General features: G+C 40.7%; 1 protein-coding gene across 1 annotated transcript in view; it reads left to right on the forward strand.

The window, feature by feature from the left end:
- MANBA (mannosidase beta) overlaps positions 1-14,339 on the forward strand; it is a 152,858-nt gene that overhangs the window by 44,298 nt on the left and 94,221 nt on the right. The window contains exons 6-7 of the mRNA XM_037020209.2: positions 2,589-2,764; positions 3,726-3,836. Of these exons, the coding sequence (XP_036876104.2) occupies positions 2,589-2,764; positions 3,726-3,836 (287 nt within the window). The remainder of the gene's footprint in view (positions 1-2,588; positions 2,765-3,725; positions 3,837-14,339) is intronic.

Raw genomic sequence — 14,339 nt, forward strand, 5'->3', positions numbered from 1 at the left:
GGTTTATCTCTGCTGTTGCTGTGGGCTTGGCCTGGCTGGGGCTGTTCCTCCAAAATGGTGGAGCCCCGTTGGAGGGGGAGCAGCCAGGAGACTATTTATCTCCGTAAGGGGCCTCTGTGCTCCCTGCTGCCCAGGGGGTTAGAGTGCCCAGAGATCCCCAGATTCCCTGCTTCTGGTCTAAGTGACCTGTCCTGCCCCTTTAAGATTTCCAAAAAGCACTCTCCAAACCAAAACAACAGCAGCAACATTGAGAGAGGGAACAGAAACAAAGAGAAAAAAAAAAAAGGAAAAAAAAGGAAAAAACAAGCGATTTTTTTTTTTTTTTTTTTTTGTCCTCAGGTGCCGGTCCCAGGCACCCGCTCACTGGTCCTGCTGCCCTGTCTCCCTAGCACCAGGGTCCCTGTCCTTTCAAGGCTTCCAAAAAGCACCCACCCACCGGTCCCGCAGGGAAGGAATGCTCAATATTCTTTGTCCTCAGGCACTGGTCCCACGCACCCGCTCACCAGTCCCGCCGCCCTGCCTCCCTAGCACCGGGGTCCCTGTCCCTTCAAGGCTTCCAAAAAGCACTCGGCAAAAAGAGAGAAAAAAAAGGGGAAAAACGCGCGATTTCTTCCGTCCTCAGGTGCTGGTCTCAGGCACCCACCCACCGGTCCCACAGGGAAAAATGCGGGATATTCTTTGTCCTCAGGTGCCGGTCCCAGGCACCCGCTCACCAGTCCCGCCGCCCTGCCTCCCTAGCACCGGGGTCCCTGTCCCTTTTAGGCTTCCAAAAAGCACTCACAGAAAAGAGAAAAAAAAAAGGGGAAAAACGCGCGATTTCCTCTGTCCTCAAGTGCCGGTCTCAGGCACCCGCCCACCGGTCCCGCAGGGAAAAACGGGGGATATTCTTTGTCCTCAGGCGCCAGTCCCAGCCACCCGCTCACCAGTCCCGCCACCGTGCCTCCCTAGCACTGGGGTCCCCGTCCCTTCAAGGCTTCCAAAAAGCGCTCGCCAAAAAGAGAAAAAAAAAAAAAAGGGGAAACACGCGTGACCTCCTCCGTCCTCAGGCACTGGTCTCAGGCACCCGCCCCCAGGTCTCGCAGGGAGAAACGCGGGATATTCTTTGTCCTCCGGCGCCGTTCCCAGGCACCTCCTCACTGGTCCCACCACCCTGCCTCCCCAGCAACGGGGGCCCGTCCCTCTAAGGCTTCCAAAAAGCGCTCGCCAAAAAAAAAAAAAAAAAAAAAACCGCTCCGGTTTCTCTCCACCCGCCGGGAGCCGGGGGGAGGGGCGCTCGGGTCCCGCCGGGCTGGGGCTTGTATCTTACCCCCTTCACAAGGCGCTGGGTTCTTGCAGGTGTGGATGTGGTCTGGATGTTGTCCTGTGTCCTGTGGTCTCTATTTTAGGAAGATTTTTCTTTGTTATATTTTCATAGCTCTATGTGTTTTTGGGAGGAGATTTCCACTGCTCTACTCACGCCGCCATCTTGGCTCCGCCCCCTTAAATGGTATTTTTATTTTTAGTTCTTTGAGGAACCTCCATATTGCTTTCCACAATAGTTGAACTAATTTACATTCCCACCAGCACTGTAGGAGAGTTCCCCTTTCTCTGCATCCTTGCCAGCATTTGTTCTTCCTAGTCTTTCAATGTTGGCCATCCTAACTGGTGTGAGGTGATATCTCATTGCGGTTTTAATTTGCATTTCTCTGATGATTAGTGATGTGGAGCATCTTTTTATGTGCCTGTTGGCCATCTGAATTTCTTCTTTGGAAAAGTGTCTGTTCAGATCCTCTGCCATTTTTTAATAGGGTTATTTGCTTTTTGGGTGTTGTGTGTTCTTTGTATATTTTGGATGTTAACCCCTTATCAGGTATGTCATTTATGAATAAATTCTCCCATACTGTAGGATGCCTTTTTGTTCTACTGATGGTGTCCTTTGCTGTACAGAAACTTTTTAGTCTGATGTAGTCCCATTTGTTCATTTTTATTTTGTTTTGCTTGCCCGACGAGATATGTTCATGAAAAGCTGCTCATGTTTATATTAAAGAGAGTTTTGCCTATGTTTTCTTCTTCTAAGAGTTTATGGTTTCCTGACTTATCTTCAGGTCCATTTCAAGTTTACTTTTGTATATGGAGCTAGACAGTAATCCAGTTCCATTCTCTTACATATAACTGTCCAGTTTTGCCAACACCAGTTGTTGAAGAAGCTGTCCTTTCTCCATTGTATGTCTATGGCTCTTTTGTCATATATTAATTGGCCATATATGTGTGAGTTTATATCTGGACTCCATTCTATTCCATTCATCTATGGCTCTGTTTTTGCCTATTGAAGTTTTATGGCTTATGATTGCAACATATTTTGAGTAGAAGTACATATGAATTATATAATATTGGTTGTTATTCTTTATAATGAGGATTAAACTATAAAGATTAAAAGATAATTTCCCCTGAGCCTTTTATTATGTTTGTGGAGCACTTTAAATGTTTAGAAGCTGCTTTAGTCTTTCCTTAAGTAAATCCTAAGGAGGGTAGCAATATTGCCTAGCATGTTTTATATATTTGTATATATACACATAAAATATGCTATTTCTTTTCTCTTTATGCCTTAGATAACAGTACTCTGCAGTGGACTCTTGAAATACAGGCTTCTTTGGATACTGCCAGCTCAGACCCAGTTCATGGTCAAGTGATTGTAGCCATCCCTAAACTACAAATAGAGCACACGTACAGCATTAAACTTCAACCTTGGGAAAGGATTGTTGAATTATTGGTGAATATTAACAAGGTGAATGGTGATACTTCCTTAGAAGCACTAATTGAAAAGCAATACTGTTAAAAAGAAATGCTTAGAAAGAAAGGACTGAATATGAAAGAAAAAGTATGTATGTGATTAATCTGGCATCCTTTCCTCTCAAGAAGTCAGGTGTGTTATTAATTTTTCGCAGTGTTTATAGTATCTTAAATCCAACATAAATTTAAGCATTATATTTAAATACAGTGATTATTTTTGATAAAGTTATTTTGAATATTGGTGTTTATTCTACATGCAGAATTCTAATTCTAAACTCATGATCTCTGGTGGGTAGAAGTGGGCTGGATTTTACCATTTTTTTTCCTTTTTCTTATTTCTCTAATTGATAATTGTGTACTGAATGCAGTTCAGGATGAAACAAATGAACATTCATAACTGTTCAGATAACTTAAGAACTCAAAACAATATCTAGTTCTGGGTTTCAAAGAAGAGTTAACCCCAAAGTCCAATTCTAAATGTGGAGGGTGTAGAATAAGTGTGAGCTTGAATGTTAGGAGTGGGAAGAGTTGTCTTTCTGAGCAACCATGTTCTGTTCTTTCTGTTTTGGTATGTTAATCCATGCTAAACTCTAGCATATTGATTTTTCAATTTCTGTGAATTGGCATGGTTTAGCTTAATATGGGGGGAATACTCATATTGTTTTAGAAACTGCAATTTCTGTGCTTGCTCTATGAGAGATTGATATAGTGTTCTGAATCACTGTATTATTTTACTGAAAATATGCCATGGATTACTTAGAATGACTTTTATTATTTCTTAAGAGAATGTTACTGTGTTTAAAAATCTGTGTTTAATAGTATATTGAGGAACTGAGTTGATTCTTTATTTGTCATAACCCAAGCAAAATTAAATGCAGTAATTTCAAGAGATTTATGGCAAATGAATTTGAGATATGGATAAATCTTTCAAATATTTTTATTGCTCTTCAATAAAGAATGTTACAGTGGAAACTTGGTGGCCTCATGGACATGGAAACCAGACTGGGTACAACACAACAGTTCTTTTTAAACTGAATGGAGGCTTAAGTATTAAAAAATCAGCTAAGGTAAGCAAATGGTTTAAATTATTTTGTGAATAAAAGTATATTTCCTGTTAAGTAGCAACACAGATATTTGTGGGAAACGAAGAAACCAACAGAACTCCCGTAACCCTACCCCTGAGAGAGAATCACTAGGAACAGATTATGCATTCAAAAGCTTCTGTGTGTGTGTGTATATTTTTAAATGGATCAGACTTTATATGTTATTTTACTTATAAACATTTTCCTGTGTTTATAATTAATTATACTTTATATCAAAGTAATACATGTATAATTTTAAAGCTCAAATATTACTATAGAAAGTCCATATAAAAAATTGGATCCCATGCCCAACCTTTGCTATTCCTATTTTTTACTACTCAGAATCAATAATTTTTAACTTTAACTTTATTCTATTTATTTTCTTTTTCCCAAATAACATGCTTCTGCTGGTGTTCTCTAATTTTTCAATTTCGTATGTATTGACTTCAAACCTAGAGGATGAAGCTATAGCTCTCATACAGGATTCTCTCTGATGATCCCTGTGTGGTCCCCAGTGCACACATTTTGCCCTCCCTTTGCTCTCCCAGTGTATGCATATGGCCATTTTTGTTAACTCATTATTTAGTGTTTACATTGTTACATTGACATGACAATACTATTCAAAGCTGAAACACCTAGTATATAAAGCTCTATTTCCTTTCTTGTGCAACTTTCTATTTTCCTAAGTTAATAATTGCATCGTATTTCCAGTTGCTTTATTTTTCCTTTGCCTTTTCTGAATCATATACAAACTCTCTGACATACTTGAAATATTTTTTAAACCTAGTCACACTCACTAGGTAATCTATCCATTGTTTATGACTATTAGTATTTTACTTTTTGTTATTTCTTAGAACTCTCTCCATTTTCTCATCTCCATGATCTTGCTTGCTTAATCTCTGGATCTTCCACTTAACTGTTGTCCTGGAAATTTCTTTCATTATCATTCTAGGAAGTCCCTTCAGTGTGTTCTAGGGATTCTATGTATTTCCTTCATCTTTCTCTTGGATTAAACATGGAATCCCATTTCTTTGGACCCATGTTTCTCTTTTCCTTTTTTGATTTTCTACTTTTGGTGAAGCACTTTCTCCAGCAGATTTATGAGACTGAGTATATGGGAGATAACAATTTTGGGGAATTTGTAAATATGCTAGTACATAAAGTCTATCTTCAGAGTTACTTAATAATTTGGCTGTGTGTGGAAGTGTAGGTTAGAAATAATTTTCCTTCAGGATTTTGAAGATATTGCTTCATTACCTTTTATTTTTTAGTATTTTTGTTTTGAAATATAATCACCTTATAATTTCTGTTTTCTTGTGTAGAAACAATGATTTTTATTTGCTTTGAGGATTTCTTTGAGAATCTAAAATTTAAAAATTTGAAAATGTTTATTATGTTAGTAATCTTGTAGGCTCCTCTGATCTAGAAATTCAATCTGGAAATTTTCTTGTATAATATCTTATATAAGTTTTCATTCATTATCTTTGTTCTATTTTTAGATATAACTATTAAGATATTTGGACCTCCTAGACTGAGCAGTATTCGTAGATTTTCCCCTTCTATATTCTAGCTTGTTTTTTTTTTTCAGTTTTCTAGGTGACTTACTTCATTTTGTCTTCAATTTTTTAAATTGCATGTTTTATTTTTTGTTATCACACAATTTCTAAAGAGTTTTAGTTATTTTTTTTTTTTTTTTTTTTTTTTTGAGAGGGCATCTCTCATATTTATTGATCAAATGGTTGTTAACAACAATAAAATTCAGTATAGGGGGGGTCAATGCTCAATGTACAATCATTAATCCATCTCAAGCCTAATTCTCGTCAGTCTCCAATCTTCTGAAGCATAACGAACAAGTTCTTACATGGTGAACGAATTCTTACAGAGTGAATAAATTCTTACATGGTGAACAGTACAAGGGCATTCATCACAGAAACTTTCGGTTTTGATCATGCAATATGACCTATAAACCATCAGGTCAAATATGAATATTCATTTGATTTTTGTACTTGATTTATATGTTGATCCCACATTTCTCCTATTATTATTATTATTTTTCTTTTTAATAAAATGCTGAAGTGGTAGGTAGATGCAAGATAAAGGTAGAAAACATAGTTTAGTGCTGTAAGAAGGCAAATATAGATGATCAGATGATCAGGTGTGTGCCTATGGACTAAGTATTAATCCAGGCTAGACAAGGGCAGCAAGACATCCACGGATGCAGAAGATTTCTCTCAAAGCAGGGGGGGTGAGGTTCTGAGCCTCACCTCTGTTGATCCCCAAATTCTCACCTGATGGCCCCCCTGCGACTGTGCCTGTCTTAGGTTGTTCCTCCCTTGAGGAATCTTACCCGTCTCTGGCTAACCAGTCATCTTCCGGGGCCATACAGGGAAATGTAAAGTTGGTAAGTGAGAGAGAAGCCATATTGTTTGCAAAGGTTAGCTTTTTACTTCTTTGCAGATTTATGCCCTGTGGCTTCTATGCCCAGCACTTGTCTCGAGGTATCTTTACCACCTGGAGGAATTATGATACTCGGTAAATTCGATATGAGGCACGAATTCTATTTAAGGTTTGTAATTAGGAAGGAAGAAGAAAAGCTATAGATGTAGCATATGAAGGAAACTTGGGAGGATTGATTATTTCTTTGACATATCTTCTTGTATAGTACCTTAAGTATGTATAGGTTTTAAACTACTAACTAATTTGCACACACATATTAACATAATAGGAATACGGTGACATAAACAAAGCAAATCTATAATTACCAGCCATCTCCAGTGAAGCCAAGAAAACCATTTAGGCACCCTAGGCATTTGTGAAAATTTATCTATGATATGATGGATATTGTCCAACTGTACTTGAACCATCAGACAAATTAAAGCAGCCCATTTCTGGGATCTGTTCACATCCCATATGTTCTTTTAACCATAGATAGTCTATAGTCATGAAATTTTGGGGTGCTACAACTTGCACCCCTCCCAACTCCTGGTTGAGTTCCAACAGTACAGATCCAGTCAGATTCGTTGTCTCACTGTATGCACATGCCAGCCTAGACATCTCCCTCCTCCTTCTTATGGCAAGTCCAGGAGACGGTGGGCTGGATGCAGCCACAACCGCAGCATCGTCCGGATCCCTGTGGAGGCTTTTTGATGATCATCCCCCGGCACGAGTCCTCCAGAGAGTGCTGATGCCGGAAGCTCCTCCTCATATCGTATCTTAGTTCATTTTCTGGGTATCCAAGCTAGGCCTTGATCTTCTGCGTAGAAACAAACAGACCCTTTGCCCACACTATGACATGCCCTCTATACCACTGTGCAGAACTCATTGGAGGTCAGCACACAGTAACTGCTTTTTTTTTTTTTTTAATTAAGAGAAAGGAATATTATCAGAAAAGAGTACCTCCATAGCTGATCATCTGACACCCTTTAAGTGATCAACATTAAGGATATTTAAAGCATGCGTTGATCTTTGATTTACCAATAGTTTTATCCTGTTAAGGAGTAATCCCCCTTTTCTTTCTTTCTTTTTTTTTTTTTAAATTTTTAATCTACACTTACCTGAAGAATACTATGTTTACTATGCTCTCCCCTATATCAGGTCCCCCCTAACAACCACATTACGGTTACTGTCCATCAGCTTAGCAAAATGTGGTAGAGTCACTACTTGTCCTCTCTGTGTTGTGCAGCCCACCCTCCCCTTTCTCCCTCCCCCCCATGCATGCTAATCTTAATACCCCCCTTCTTCTTCCCCCCCCTTATCCCTCCCTGCCCACCCATCCTCCCCAGTTCCTTTCCCTTTGGTACCTGTTAGTCCATTTTTGGGTTCTGTAATTCTGCTGCTGTTTTGTTCCTTCAGTTTTTCCTTTGTTCCTATACTCCTCAGATGAGTGAAATCATTTGGTATTTCTCTTTCTCCGCTTGGCTTATTTCACTGAGCATAATACTCTCCAGCTCCATCCATGTTGCTGCAAATGGTTGGATTTTTCCACTTCTTATGGCTGAGTAGTATTCCATTGTGTATATGTACCACATCTTCTTTATCCATTCATCTGCAGATGGACATTTAGGTTGCTTCCAATTCTTGGCTATTGTAAATAGTGCTGCGATAAACATAGGAGTGCATCTGTCTTTCTCAAACTTGATTGCTGCGTTCTTAGGGTAAATTCCTAGGAGTGGAATTCCTGGGTCAAATGGTAGGTCTGTTCTGAGCATTTTGATGCACCTCCATACTGCTTTCCACAATGGTTGAACTAATTTACATTCCCACCAGCAGTGTAGGAGGGTTCCCCTTTCTCCACAGCCTCGCCAACATTTGTTGTTGTTTGTCTTTTGGATGGCAGCTATCCTTACTGGTGTGAGGTGATACCTCATTGTAGTTTTAATTTGCATTTCTCTGATAATTAGCGATGTGGAGCATCTTTTCATGTGTCTCTTGGCCATCTGTATTTCTTTTTTGGAGAACTGTCTGTTCAGTTCCTCTGCCCATTTTTTAATTGGGTTATTTGTTTTTTGTTTGTTGAGGCGTGTGAGCTCTTTATATATTCTGGACGTCAAGCCTTTATCAGATCTGTCATTTTCAAATATATTCTCCCATACTGTAGGGTTCCTTTCTGTTCTATTGATGGTGTCCTTCGCTGTACAGAAGCTTTTCAGCTTAATGTAGTCCCACTTGCTCATTTTTGCTGTTGTTTTCCTTGCCCGGGGAGATATGTTCAAGAAGAGATCACTCATGTTTATATCTAAGAGGTTTTTGCCTATGTTTTTTTCCAAGAGTTTAATGGTTTCGTGACTTACATTCAGGTCTTTGATCCATTTTGAGTTTACCTTTGTATATGGGGTTAGACAATGGTCCAGTTTCATTCTCCTACATGTAGCTGTCCAGTTTTGCCAGCACCATCTGTTGAAGAGACTGTCATTTTGCCATTGTATGTCCATGGCTCCTTTATCAAATATTAATTGACCATATATGTTTGGGTTAATTTCTGGGGTCTCTAATCTGTTCCACTGGTCTGTGGCTCTGTTCTTGTGCCAGTACCAAATTGTCTTGATTACTATGGCTTTGTAGTAGAGCTTGAAGTTGGGGAGTGAGATCCCCCCTACTTTATTCTTCTTTTTCAGGATTGCTTTGGCTATTCGGGGTCTTTGGTGTTTCCATATGAATTTTTGAATTATTTGTTCCAATTCATTGAAGAATGTTGCTGGTAATTTGAGAGGGATTGCATCAAATTTGTATATTGTTTTCGGCAGGATGGCCATTTTGACGATATTAATTCTTCCTAGCCATGAGCATGGGATGAGTTTCCATTTATTAGTGTCCCCTTTAATTTCTCTTAAGAGTGACTTGTAGTTTTCAGAGTATAAGTCTTTCACTTCCTTGGTTAGGTTTATTCCTAGGTATTTTATTCTTTTTGATGCAATGGTGAATGGAATTGTTTTCCTGATTTCTCTTTCTATTGATTCGTTGTTAGTGTATAGGAAAGCTACAGATTTCTGTGTGTTGATTTTGTATCCTGCAACTTTGCTGTATTCCGATATCAGTTCTAGTAGTTTTGGAGTGGAGTCTTTAGGGTTTTTTATGTACAGTATCATATCATCTGCAAATAGTGACAGTTTAACTTCTTCTTTACCAATCTGGATTCCTTGTATTTCTTTGTTTTGTCTGATTGCCGTGGCTAGGACCTCCAGTACTATGTTAAATAACAGTGGGGAGAGTGGGCATCCCTGTCTGGTTCCCGATCTCAGTGGAAATGCTTTCAGCTTCTCGCTGTTCAGTATAATGCTGGCTGTGGGTTTATCATATATGGCCTTTATTATGTTGAGGTACTTGCCCTCTATTCCCATTTTGCTGAGAGTTTTTATCATGAATGGATGTTGAATTTTGTCAAATGCTTTTTCAGCATCTATGGAGATGATCATGTGGTTTTTGTCTTTCTTTTTGTTGATGTGGTGGATGATGTTGATGGATTTTCGAATGTTGTACCATCCTTGCATCCCTGGGATGAACCCCACTTGGTCATGGTGTATGATCCTTTTGATATACTGTTGAATTCTGTTTGCTAATATTTTATTGAGTATTTTTGCATCTACATTCATCAGGGATATTGGTCTGTAATTTTCTTTTTTGGTGGGGTCTTTTCCTGGTTTTGGTATTAGGGTGATGTTGGCTTCATAGAATGAGTTTGGGAGTATTCCCTCTTCTTCTATTTTGTGGAACACTTTAAGGAGAATGGGTATTATGTCTTCTCTGTGTGTCTGATAAAATTCCGAGGTAAATCCGTCCGGCCCCGGGGTTTTGTTCTTGGGTAGTTTTTTGATTACTGTTTCAATTTCTTTGCTTGTAATTGGTTTGTTTAACTTTTGTGTTTCTTCCTTGGTCAGTCTTGGGAGGTTGTATTTTTCTAGGAAGTTGTCCATTTCTTCTAGGTTTTCCAGCTTGTTGGCATATAGGTTTTCATAGTAGTCTTTAATAATTCTTTGTATTTCTGTGGAGTCTGTCGTGATTTTTCCATTCTCATTTCTGATTATGTTGATTTGTGTTGACTCTCTTTTTCTCTTAATAAGTTGGGCTAGAGGCTTATCTATTTTGTTTATTTTCTCAAAGAACCAGCTCTTGGTTTCGTTGATTTTTGCTATTGTTTTATTCTTCTCAATTTTGTTTATTTCTTCTCTGATCTTTATTATGTCCCTCCTTCTGCTGACTTTAGGCCTCATTTGTTCTTCTTTTTCCAGTTTTAATAGTTGTGATGTTAGACTATTCATTTGGGATTGTTCTTCCTTCTTCAAGTGTGCCTGGATTGCTATATACTTTCCTCTTAAGACTGCTTTCGCTGCATCCCACAGAAGTTGGGGCTTAGTGTTGTTGTTGTCATTTGTTTCTATATATTCCTTGATCTCTATTTTGATTTGTTCATTGATCCATTGATTATTTAGTAGCATGTTGTTAAGCCTCCATGTGTTTGTGAGCCTTTTTGTTTTCTTTGTAGAATTTATTTCTACTTTCATACCTTTGTGGTCTGAAAAATTGGTTGGTAGAATTTCAATATTTTGGAATTTACTGAGGCTCTTTTTGTGAGCTAGTATGTGGTCTATTCTGGAGAATGTTCCATGTGCACTTGAGAAGAATGTATATCCTGTTGCTTTTGGATGTAAAGTTCTATAGATGTCTATTAGGTCCATCTGTTCTAGTGTGTTGTTCAGTGCCTGTGTGTCTTTACTTATTTTCTGCCCGGTGGATCTATCCTTTGGGGTGAGTGGTGTGTTGAAGTCTCCTACAATGAATGCATTGCAGTCTATTTCCCTCTTTAGTTCTGTTAGTATTTGCTTCACATATGCTGGTGCTCCTGTATTGGGTGCATATATATTTAGAATGGTTATATCCTCTTGTTGGACTGAGCCCTTTATCATTATGTAGTGGCCTTCTTTATCTCTTGTTACTTTCTTTGTTTTGAAGTCTATTTTGTCTGATATTAGTACTGCAACCCCTGCTTTCTTCTCACTGTTGTTTGCCTGAAATATGTTTTTCCATCCCTTGACTTTTAGTCTATGCTTATCTTTGGGTTTAAGGTGAGTTTCTTGTAAGCAGCATATAGATGGGTCTTGCTTTTTTATCCATTCTATTACTCTATGTCTTTTGATTGGTGCATTAAGTCCATTTACATTTAGGGTGACTATTGAAAGATATGTACTTATTGCCATTGCAGGCTTTAGATTCGTGGTTACCAAAGGTTCAAGGTTAGCTTCTTTAGTATCTTACTGCCTAACTTAGCTCGCTTATTGAGCTGTTATATACACTGTCTGGAGAGTCTTTTCTTCTCTCCCTTCTTATTCCTCCTCCTCCATTCTTCATATGTTGTGTGTTTTGTTCTGTGCTCTTTTTAGGGGTGCTCCCATCTAGAGCAGTCCCTGTAGGATGCCCTGTAGAGGTGGTTTGTGGGAAGCAAATTCCCTCAGCTTTTGCTTGTCTGGGAATTGTTTGATCCCACCATCATATTTAAATGATAGTCGTGCTGGATACAGTATCCTTGGTTCAAGGCCCTTCTGTTTCATTGCATTAAGTATATCATGCCATTCTCTTCTGGCCTGTAGGGTTTCTGTTGAGAAGTCTGATGTTAGCCTGATTGGTTTTCCTTTATAGGTGACCTTTTTCTCTCTAGCTGCCTTTAAAACTCTTTCCTTGTCCTTGATCCTTGCCATTTTAATTATTATGTGTCTTGGTGTTGTCCTCCTTGGATCCTTTCTGTTGGGGGTTCTGTATAATTCCATGGTCTGTTCGATTATTTCCTCCCCCAGTTTGGGGAAGTTTTCAGCAATTATTTCTTCAAAGACACTTTCTATCCCTTTTCCTCTTTCTTCCTCTTCTGGTATCCCTATAATACGAATGTTTTTCCTTTTGTATTGGTCACATATTTCTCTTAGTGTTGTTTCATTCCTGGAGATCCTTTTATCTCTCTCTATGTCAGCTTCTATACGTTCCTGTTCTCTGGCTTCTATTCCTTCAATGGCCTCTTGCATCTTATCCATTCTGCTTATAAATCCTTCCAGGGATTGTTTCACTTCTGTGATCTCTTTCCTGACATCTGTGATCTCCTTCCGGACTTCATCCCACTGCTCTTGCATTTTTCTCTGCATCTCATCCCATTGCTCTTGCATTTTTTTCTGCATCTCTGTCAGCATGTTCATGATTTTTATTTTGAATTCTTTTTCAGGAAGACTAGTTAGGTCTGTCTCCTTCTCAGGTGTTGTCTCTGTGATCTTTGTCTGCCTGTAGTTTTGCCTTTTCATGGTGATAGAGATAGTTTGCAGAGCTGGTACAAGTGACCGCTGGAAGAGCTTCCCTTCTTGTTGGTTTGTAGCCTTTTCCTGGGAGAATAGCGACCTCTAGTAGCTTGTGCTGGGCAGCTGTGCGCAGACAGGGCTTCTGCTTCCTGCCCAGTTGCTTTGGGGTTTATCTCCGCTGTTGCTGTGGGCTTGGCCTGGCTGGGGCTGTTCCTCCAAAATGGTGGAGCCCCGTTGGAGGGGGAGCAGCCAGGAGACTATTTATCTCCGTAAGGGGCCTCTGTGCTCCCTGCTGCCCAGGGGGTTAGAGTGCCCAGAGATCCCCAGATTCCCTGCTTCTGGTCTAAGTGACCTGTCCTGCCCCTTTAAGATTTCCAAAAAGCACTCTCCAAACCAAAACAACAGCAGCAACAATGAGAGAGGGAACAGAAACAAAGAGGAAAAAAAAAAGGAAAAAAAAGGAAAAAACAAGCGATTTTTTTTTTTTTTTTTTTTTGTCCTCAGGTGTCGGTCCCAGGCACCCGCTCACTGGTCCTGCTGCCCTGTCTCCCTAGCACCAGGGTCCCTGTCCTTTCAAGGCTTCCAAAAAGCACCCACCCACCGGTCCCGCAGGGAAGGAACGCTCAATATTCTTTGTCCTCAGGCACTGGTCCCACGCACCCGCTCACCAGTCCCGCCGCCCTGCCTCCCTAGCACCGGGGTCCCTGTCCCTTCAAGGCTTCCAAAAAGCACTCGGCAAAAAGAGAGAAAAAAAAAGGGAAAAAACGCGCGATTTCTTCCGTCCTCAGGTGCTGGTCTCAGGCACCCACCCACCGGTCCCACAGGGAAAAATGCGGGATATTCTTTGTCCTCAGGTGCCGGTCCCAGGCACCCGCTCACCAGTCCCGCCGCCCTGCCTCCCTAGCACCGGGGTCCCTGTCCCTTTTAGGCTTCCAAAAAGCACTCGCAGAAAAGAGAAAAAAAAAAGGGGAAAAACGCGCGATTTCCTCTGTCCTCAAGTGCCGGTCTCAGGCACCCGCCCACCGGTCCCGCAGGGAAAAACGGGGGATATTCTTTGTCCTCAGGCGCCGGTCCCAGCCACCCGCTCACCAGTCCCGCCACCGTGCCTCCCTAGCACTGGGGTCCCCGTCCCTTCAAGGCTTCCAAAAAGCGCTCACCAAAAAGAGAAAAAAAAAAAAGGGGAAAAACGCGCGACCTCCTCCGTCCTCAGGCTCCGGTCTCAGGCACCCGCCCCCAGGTCTCGCAGGGAGAAACGCGGGATATTCTTTGTCCTCCGGCGCCGTTCCCAGGCACCTCCTCACCGGTCCCGCCACCCTGCCTCCCCAGCAACGGGGGCCCGTCCCTCTAAGGCTTCCAAAAAGCGCTCGCCAAAAAAAAAAAAAAAAAAAAACCGCTCCGGTTTCTCTCCACCCGCCGGGAGCCAGGGGGAGGGGCGCTCGGGTCCCGCCGGGCTGGGGCTTGTATCTTACCCCCTTCACAAGGCGCTGGGTTCTTGCAGGTGTGGATGTGGTCTGGATGTTGTCCTGTGTCCTGTGGTCTCTATTTTAGGAAGATTTTTCTTTGTTATATTTTCATAGCTCTATGTGTTTTTGGGAGGAGATTTCCACTGCTCTACTCACGCCGCCATCTTGGCTCCGCCCCGAGTTTTAGTTATTTTTAAAATTGTAATTGTATCCTATTTGTATTTCATGGTTATAATATCTTCTCTTTTCTCTTA

Source organism: Manis javanica, chromosome 5 (genome assembly GCF_040802235.1).
Source record: "Manis javanica isolate MJ-LG chromosome 5, MJ_LKY, whole genome shotgun sequence".
NCBI lineage: Eukaryota > Metazoa > Chordata > Mammalia > Pholidota > Manidae > Manis > Manis javanica.